Genomic DNA, 9,831 nt, shown 5'->3' on the forward strand with positions numbered 1-9,831 from the left:
GGCCTAATGAAGGGATGGATTGGATGGGACAGGCAAGGAAGAGAGAAGGAAGCGGCCGTGGCCTTAAGTTAGGTACCATCCCGGCATTTGCCTGGAGGAGAAGTGGGAAACCACGGAAAACCACTTCCACGATGGCTGAGGTGGGAATCGAACCCACCTCTACTCAATTGGCCTCCCGAGGCTGAGTGGACCCCGTTCCAGCCCTCGTACCACTTTTGAAATTTCGTGGCAGAGCCGGGAATCGAACCCGGACCTCCTGGGGTGGCAGCTAATCACGCTAACCACTACACCACTGAGGCGGACCGTAACACTCCTTACGGAGGCTAATTGAATAACAACATATTTCTTGTGAAAACCACAATCACTAGCCGGGCTAATTAGCTCACACGGTAGACCGCTGGTCTTCTGAGCCTGACTTGGCACGTTCGATCCTGGCTCAGTCCGGTGATATTTGAAGCTGCTCAAATACGTTAGCCTCGGTTTGTAGATTTACTAGTACGCACATGAACTCCAGCAGGACAAAATATCGGCACCTCGGTGTCTCCGAAAGCCGTAAAATAATAACTAGTGTGACATAAAATAAATAAGGGAAAAATATTGTTTTAGTACTCAACATGCTCGTGTTTATTTGCGTATACTCTTTTGTACACTTACTTTCACATGGTGCAGTTTAAGGTGCGGCAGTCGGACTGCTAGCAATGTCTCTAGTGTCATGTTGGGGGGGCTTGCGGGGGGGGGAGGGGTGAGGAACAGACTGAAGCTCGAAACTGGGAGATAAAACCCAATTACACTGCGTGTACATACATAACTTACATTTACTGGACGTATGTTCAAATGAGCTGCTTCTAACTGATAGTAGCAAGTAGACGGGACTATTGACCACCACATCTCAAACACCTTATACGGAGCAGTAACAACAATAAGAACAACCACTATTCTTCCTCAGAATTACTTTCTTTTTCTTCCCCTTCCACCACATTTCCCACACCCTGCTAGGATCGCGGGTACGAAAAATTTGCACATGGGGACGTGGCCCTGTCGTACAGCCGGATCGTCTACCAGACGCCAACCCTATGTAGAAGGATTTAATCACTGTTGCGTGTTTCTATGGCACTTGATAGTGAGAGGAGTGTGCCGGCACGAACACGAACACAGAGTCGGAGGAATTAACCAGACGCGTTTAAAATCCACGGCGCGGCAGGAAATTGATCCGGGATGCCTTGACCCGAAGACCTCGACGCTAACCTTTCAGATAAGGAGCTCTTCCTCAGCCTTAGAATGTTTGTTATAACAAGTATTTCTTAAATACTATTACAAAGCAATAAAGGATAAAACGAGCATTTTGCAGAAAATGATCATTAACACCGAGTCTTAAGAGGGGCTCAAAACCTGACAGAATTGAATTTTCTCGAGACTCGCCGTATTATTGTATGTGTACCGAAAAGAAGGTTCCTGGAATTTTGCAAGGAAGATCATATGATCCCTTTTAACACGTTTTGATGCGAATCGCTGATAAGATAAAACAATGCGCTACGGGCTTACTTCATTAGCGTACACAAGCGTATTGCCATTCATCGACGTTCGTAGTATATTTACACCAGCTTTTGGCACAAATTAGAGTACAGTTTACGTCTTAATAATTTATCTGCAGTAGCATGATGGATGCTGAGATATGAATGTCATTTAATTCTAGTCAGTACCTGTGGATGTTGTTAGTGTACACAGTATAACTGTTATACCATTCTTTAGCTAAGTGACAAAAGCAATGGCAAACTACATTGCTCTTAATCTTACCCAGTACATTTCAGTACAGCAGTGCGGTGGGCTTTAGATATTTCCCTTTCCTTTTTACCGCGGAGCGAGTTTCTTTTGGTGAAGACGGAAAGGGCGCGTAAGTTAACGTTTTTCACTCTGTATTGTAAAATCGTGGAATTGGTGACTTCGTGTTACTGATGAGGGGTGGTAGATGTTCTGTAGCGTGTATATACGCTACTAATCCTCGGGAACTTCCCTAACTTAACCTAGTTTATATTTACGGACTCTTCTTTTTTCTCTTCCATTACATTCATGAAGTCTAAATTTATGTTGCTTGAAAATTAATTTAATGAATGATGTTTCATACACGGTAGGGGATCTGTTAATTTCAGCATTGCCCTTTAGAATACAAATAGAATGAAATGACCGTATGTCCTCAAGCAACCTGTTGCCTTTCCTTGATGGATGAAATATTTTAGCATCTGTCTCTTACTACAGGCCAGAACAAAGTGTGACATCAACATAAGTATCAGTCCTGTTTATGATGTGCCAGTATGGAAACTGCTGAGGTATGGTGGATCTGAATAATGATATTCGGAGCACGACTCACAATTAATGCGTCTCTATGATACGACTGGGTGCTATTCATGGGACGGGGCGTGCTATGATAGCGCTTTCTAGCCCAGTAAGCGAAGTAATGGCGAACTCCATCACTACTTATCATGCCTTGCACGCGTGGTTATGGCACCGCCATATATTATTGCGGTTTCCTTGTAAACACATAACATTTAATGGTACAATTTGAGGATCAAATCAGCCTTTGTGATGAATATTTAACAGAGCACAAAATTAATATACGATTAAAGAAGGGAAATAATAAAGGAACAATATAAAAACTATGTTTCTGGGAGCGATATTTCAGTGAATAAGTCAGCAGAAAAGGGCATATCTTAGGGTTCTCCTCAAAATCAAATGTCCTCCTTCTGGACTCTCATGTGACTTTATGGCCTTCTGACAATCCAGGCTCTGCAATGAATTGACGTAGTAATATCCGTGTCTCCCTCTAATAATTTATTTTACCCCGTCGACATTATTTCCTTTAAGTTAAGACACACAATTGTTCTCAGTTTTTTTAGTAACCGAGCCATTCGTGCAAAAGGGATTCACCTCGCATGTGGCAAGGGAAGTCCGGAGTTATATCCAAGCAATAAAAATATAGTGGGTAAAACATACATTAACTTGTTTGTAAATAGATAGATGAAACTCTAAAATACGAAGGAAGGGATAAATGTCATCAACAACATATCACTGAATAGGGAAAAAATCAAGAAATTATGAATAAGGAATCTAGTAAGAAAAATAAAAATATGTTTAATGATGTTTCGTCTGGGAACAACATGAACGCAGGTCAATAAACAGCTAATAAGAAGAACGTTACGTACTAAAATGAACTAATTTGGACTCAAAAACCCCTGCTACAAACAGTCATAAAAGAGACGAGTTATATATTCAAAGTTTAATTTTGAAGTTCCGATACTTTGCTTCTTCATTTTTATATCAGCCACTTTTGTCACACGCCAGTATGGCTGCGGATGCTGCCTGTATCCCTTATGTGGATCCAGTTGTACCGCCAGATGCCCATCCTGACGCCAACCATTTGTGAAGGGATCTGTTTAACTATAACGTTTATCTGCGGTTGTTGTTTGTGTGGTGTGTTGTAGAGTATGTAAATGAATAGGTGTATATCAATACAAACACAAGCACCCAGTCTTAAAGAAGGAATTTACCAGACGTGGCTGACCATTTAGCCTAGAAGCTGGATAGTTCAGGCACTTTCCCAATAATTTGAAATATTTTTCTTGAAGGACGTTTAAATATGTATCTACAAGGTTAGGTCAAGATGGTGATTTTCATCAATAGTCGATGAATAAAAGATACTGCTTTACTCTTTAGTGCATAGGAGTAGGGTTTCTGCACGAATATTTAATGACGTAGGAGGGAAAAGTGTGGTGTCATTACAAGCTAATTTGTTACAAATACAAATGTTCCTCTTATGAATCCCACCACCACAAATCGTACAAACGACCGTTAGTAATGGCAGCAATTATTCATGTCAGCGTCTTTTGAATTAATGGTTGAGAAGCAGAACAAAATAAACAGAGGAGAGAAAGGCAAAGTTTAACGTGAGTCTCTGAAGAGTTCCCTTTCTTGAGAATGAGGACTTCAATGAAAATTAAGTTAGGTCGGTTTATCCCAGATGTAATAGTATCGTAAAGGAGAGTGTCAGAAAAGTTATTTGTTGCAGAGGAAACAAGTTATAGTTCCACTTCTGTAACTTATAGTAAGAATGCGGCTAACATTAATGAAGTGAACTGTGTTCTATAATTAGGTAGATAATGTACTAATATGAATCCCCTATAATAAAAACTCTCAGAGTGATAGTTAATAAAGACGCACTTGTAGCCGTGTCATGCAGTCTATAGCCTTGTGACAATTAGTATTATTTTTACGAAAATCTGACATTGCAATATGCATGTAATTCCCCATGGCTCTGACAAGTCAATGGGCTTCAGCGATCACGGTGAGTTCATTCGAACCACGCTGGGGCTATGACTGTCTCAGTTGTTCTACTTCATGAGTTGTATTTGCGCATAATATAAGTATCCATTGAGAGAATATGTATGCAAAATTTAGCAGAATATGTCCGCATTCACGACCAAAGTTCAAGTTTGCTTACAAAGATAGCGCAGATCGTGTATTGTACTAATTCATGCCTTCCCGTTTCTGTGTTTAGAGAGAAGACCCCTCAAAGGCTTTATGAAGATGTACAAGACACCTCCACAACGGCGCAGGAAAAAGATCGGTGATGACGATGACGAAGGAAGCCTAGAAAGAGAAGAGCTGAACCACCGCCATCTTTCCAAAGACATCCACAACCAGACGAACAACGTAAGTAATGCTACAGGAATTCTTACAGTACACAACTAATGGTGTGATTCATCATTAAGATCTGTACCGTTTTAACTTTCGTTACAGACATTAAACTGGACGAAAAAAAACTCTTAATATATATATTTTTACAGTTAGAATAGTTAATTTTGTTGTAATTCCAGTACGATTTGATTAGATTATCACAGTAGTCCTGATTTGAGTGTAAAATTCACAGGAATTTCGATATTTATATCTCTCATTGACTGAGAGAAACAAAAATTGTCTTTTCCTATATTAAAAGATCGTGATAGAATAATTATGATTTATTGAAAAAGTGAGAGGATATAAATAAAGGAAAACACCCAAAGATGGATATCAGTCTGTAGAGATAAAACCAAGATCGCAGATTCCACTGCATAGTGACAGAGGAGGGATGACAGGAACCCAGTTAAAAATGCACCAGTACTATCATTTCCTGAACTCCCATTCCTACGCGGGTCTTACCGTTTTGAGAGTGTTCCGTAAAGTAGCTAGAAGAGTGATGAGATTTGAGAAATTTGAAAGTGTGCTTCACCCAAACAAAACATACCATTTTTTAATTTTGTGGCGTTATTTTTTCTTGTTTCCACTGTTATGTCCTAATTTTTTCTCTTATTTATAAATTGTGTTCAACCTATTCAAACATATCTTTCATTCTCGTTGTTCATATAATCAAAACTAAAAAATTGGGTTTCTATCCAATCAGACCAAGTAGTATCTCAAATATTTCTTTAGTGCTCGATTTATTTATCACACTGGCATTACTCCCATCTCATGGTTACAATGCAAGAAATAAAGATCGTAGGAAATATAGTTTATACGTATAATTATTGGTTACACTTTTCGTTCTCTCTTATCATGTGCGTCACTACTTTTTAGAATGTGTGATGTTAACGCAATCACAATCTGTGTTAAGAAGAGAGGAGATTTCTTAGGCCTTGTGTACTGTACGATTTATTTAATTGTTGAGACATTCAAAGGAGCGAGTGGCATATAAAACTGTAGCAACAGTCAGACGTAGCTGATAAACCTCTGTAGGCATTTTCTCCTGTTGCGTTTACTTCATTGATATCCGCTTTCTAGTTCCTAAAATTGGTTTAAGGAACACATTTAAACTTGCCAGATTTACCCACGTATCCATGTTGGACAGTGTGAATTGAATTTATCCATGTTGTAGGGAAGGACTACCGGTTAGGTTAACGCGTGGTCAGCGTGAGGTTACGCCTTCACTTTCAGCCAGGGTGTAGGGAAGTGTAGCCGGTTAGGTTAACGCATGGTCAGCGTGAGGTTAAGCCCGCACTTTCAGCCAGGATGTAGGGAAGGGCAAACGGTTAGGTTAATGACTGGTCAGCGTAAGGCTGTGCCTGCACTTTTAGCCATTAACATCATATAAGCTTAAGCCTACACTGTTATGCTGTTAGCCTCGGCCTTGAACATAGGTCTGTAAGGTTAACGCCCTTAGGTCTGGGGTCGAACCGGGGGTCTGTAAGATTATGCCTAAATGCGTGCTTCGAACTAGGGTCTCTACGGTTAATGCTAGACACTCAGGCAGCATAAGGTCATGTGAGGTTAACTGCGCGCTCTTAGCTAGCAGCACCTACCGGCTCAGGCCTCGTCCAGGGGAGGGTGTGATCGTGGTACCAGAACCCGTGAAATGTATCTACTGACTGCATATCAGTATGTAGCTAGGAGGCGTGACCAGTCTTAAGGAAAATAATGGATAGGAAGAGCACTGTCACATTCGCGGTCTTGGCATGAGAGTGACGATATGTATTCCCTATAAAACCATTTTTAAACCGTTCTCAAGTAACAATTAAGTTTGTCTAATCATCCTAATCGAAGAATGATGTGGACGACATACTGAAATATCTGGGATACTTTCTTGGGTATTCATAGATGTACATTCCAATCGCCACAAGACCATGCATTACTATAATCTTGTACAGGAATTTATAGACATGCACGAGGACCATGGTAGGAAGCGCGGTCATACCTCGTCCTTATTACTTGAATCAGAAACCAATACCGCAACCACCAGCGTTGTTGCGGGTTCATGTTCTGTAACCTTCGAAGATGGAAATAAATTATTTTTATAGACTCTGTGAGAAACATGTGCCATATGGCGACGAATTTGCTGACAGAAGATACAACTGGGAACTATGCCATCAAATTTCAACAAGCATACGAACATATGACTTACAATAGTCCTGTTCGCTACGACTGGGTAAAGGAAGTCATTGCATATAGAACTTAACCTCTTGATGCTTAACACATTTTCGGTCTTCGGATTTGATATGCTGTTTTGAACCTCCAGAGAAGTTGTCATTTCGTCATATTCCTAGTATAAGTCCAGAAGCCCATGAATGTGACCTCTATTAATACAATCGTTGTCAATCTTAGAATATGAAACTATTAGGTCTAGGAACTCTACAATAATTGGTGATAACTGGTGAAGAGATATGGTGTTTTATAGGCATTCTTCTTCCAACTGCAATTTAAGTCACCTAGTGGATAAACTCTGACAACATTATTATAAACAGATAAATGGCGACGAATTGCTTAAAGAATTCAGTAACTTCCCGAGGCATTGTCTTTGAACTATCCTTTATTGTGAAAGTGAAGTTTCTGTTTAAGTACGCCAACGATATTCTGGTATTGCCAGAATACATTGATTTTTTTAAGTCACACTAACTATTTTTACGGTTTTCAGATTCGCCGATATTCTGGTAATAGTGATAGTGGCTAGAAAATCTGTTCTTCCTGCTCGCATGATTTTTAAGTTGTGGTCATCTGCAGATATCAAATTCCTCTACAACGGAAGTTCTGCATCCGGCACCAGAAATTGTACTCAGAATATACAAAATATTGCTATCCTATAACTGCTGTCATCTACTCACATCTGATAGTTCTACTACACACCTACTCACATCAAACAACCAGTCGTGTGGTTGAAACATTAAACTTCTCTCTGCTTGGAAATCGTAGCTTCATACGATAGTAATCTATAGTGAAATGCTACTTTGGTCTCTCACAGTGAATTTAATTGTGACTTTTTTCAGGTATGCACCATGCGAGCCCATAAGGGAGTGACAGCCTGTAGTCCTACCAGCGTCGGTCCAGAAACTGCACCACTCCATAAGCTGGGGCCCGAGGTTGTGACCGCATCTCACCGGATACAAGAGAGTTGTATATAGGAATGATCCGCCAGAAATTTTTTATTGTAAATAAAAAATGAAATAAAAATAATATAATGCATGGAAATACAACAGAATGTCATCATTTATATTTTGTGCCCCATGGTGAGTAAAATTCTGCCCTTAGAAGTACTTTATGTACTCTGGCTTGATGTTGTGTACTCTACATGTGATTAGCCTATTCTTGACATACTTTATGTAGTCTTCCCACACACTCAGAACTGGCTATTGGCTGCTCCACGTCAGACTTTGTTTGTTAAATGTGTAAAAGATAATTATAAAATCTGAAGTATGAGCATTCCCTTCTGTAATCAACTAATGATTCATTATTTGGATAATTATTGTGTGATTATACCTGCCAGGAAATCGTGATCAATTCAAAAGAAATTGTGTATAATTGTACATATAATATATTGTATTATTTATATGATCATATAATATATAATTATTGTATACAATTGAAATAGCGTTACGAGCCATTAAATATGGAATATTCTCTTCCTATGTGGTGGAGCTGAAGTGTAACTCTCCTTGTAACACAAGTTGATTTATGTTGTGTGTGCTTCATTTTCCATCGTGATCACATGTGCTCCTGTCCCTGTGATTTCTTCAAGCTGGTTTCATCAGTGAACGAACGAGGAAAACCATTTCCAACATACCGTACGCTAATTGTTTAAAGGAACATGGTCCAAAATATAGGATTCAACCACTACGGGAGTGTGTTTTTAAAAAATAGGTAAATCAAGCTCAACTAAGGCATAAGAATCTAACTGTGATTTTCTATGTATATAAGTTTTAAAGTTCTACGTCTCTACGTACGGCAAGAATTTTGTACTGGAAACCGCAACATATGAAAGCCAAACACGCTAAGAAAATTGCTTAAGTAAATGCAAGTTATTGCTAAATTACTTGAAGAATGTGAAATTCGTTCAATTAATGTTTCTCCACAATGATACCGAAACTGTGAAATTCGATTCGTCAACAACATTCTTCGTGGTATACAGCGAAAAATAAAGATTCTAAAGTGAGGAACTTGATCTGGAACTAAGAAGATCATCACACCACAGAAGCATACATTCTTTTCGAAAAAAACTACGGCACGTGAATCAGCAAATTAGTTCTGTGCTCTTTATTTCATAAGGGGAATGTAAACATAGCAGAAAACTGTACGCCAGCTACCATCCTTCGGATGTGCTATGAATCAATTCAATTTAGTTGAACACTTTACTTTGAAAGGATGTAAATGCTGATATGTAAGCCTTTCAGATAAGTTTGCAGCGTTCAATGACTTGAAATCACAGTTGATTCATGGAATAAAAATAGAGTTCAGAGATAGAATACACATTTGAAAGAAACCAAATTATTACCGATTCTAACAGAATGCAAAGTTCAAATAACTTCTGGATGGGTAGCGCGTGAACTTACTATTATATCTGAAACTGGAGTAGGAAGTTTATAACTTTCTTTTGATCTAAATGATTCTGTTTTTCAGCAATACTGTTGTTTAAAATTTTCATTACTTTTGTGCAATTAATGCTTGGACGAAGCTTATTATTCTCAGGAAAAATATGTCGTTGTCTGTAAATATGTTTGAAGACATGTGGGAAACATATTAAAGTGCGGTTTTTAGAAGCTGCCATTCGTTAGTATATCATATTTGTTGAGCTGAGAATAGAAAAAGGAATGAAATGGAAAGTATTCACTTTTGTAAAACTGAAATCACCGAAGGTGTGAATACCAAAACACTGGCAATAATTTGGACATATTACGATTCTCTTGACGAATTTCTGAATATTGTCAGAATTTGTAATATCCATACAGACTGCCAGTGATAAATGAAAGATACGCTAGAAAATGTTTTCATTCACAGATATATCAAATCGCCTGTGCGTTTCTAAGCAATTAATAATTC

At 38.8% G+C, this 9,831-nt stretch overlaps 1 protein-coding gene across 1 annotated transcript in view; it reads left to right on the plus strand.

The window, feature by feature from the left end:
* Positions 1-8,383, plus strand: part of LOC136862934 (neural cell adhesion molecule 2) — a 485,522-nt gene extending 477,139 nt beyond the window's left edge. Inside the window, exons 12-13 of the mRNA XM_067139223.2 lie at positions 4,550-4,704; positions 7,785-8,383. Of these exons, the coding sequence (XP_066995324.2) occupies positions 4,550-4,704; positions 7,785-7,919 (290 nt within the window). The 3' untranslated portion in view covers positions 7,920-8,383. The remainder of the gene's footprint in view (positions 1-4,549; positions 4,705-7,784) is intronic.
* The last annotated feature ends 1,448 nt before the right edge of the window (positions 8,384-9,831 follow it).

The sequence above is a fragment of the Anabrus simplex genome, chromosome 2 (assembly GCF_040414725.1).
Source record: "Anabrus simplex isolate iqAnaSimp1 chromosome 2, ASM4041472v1, whole genome shotgun sequence".
NCBI lineage: Eukaryota > Metazoa > Arthropoda > Insecta > Orthoptera > Tettigoniidae > Anabrus > Anabrus simplex.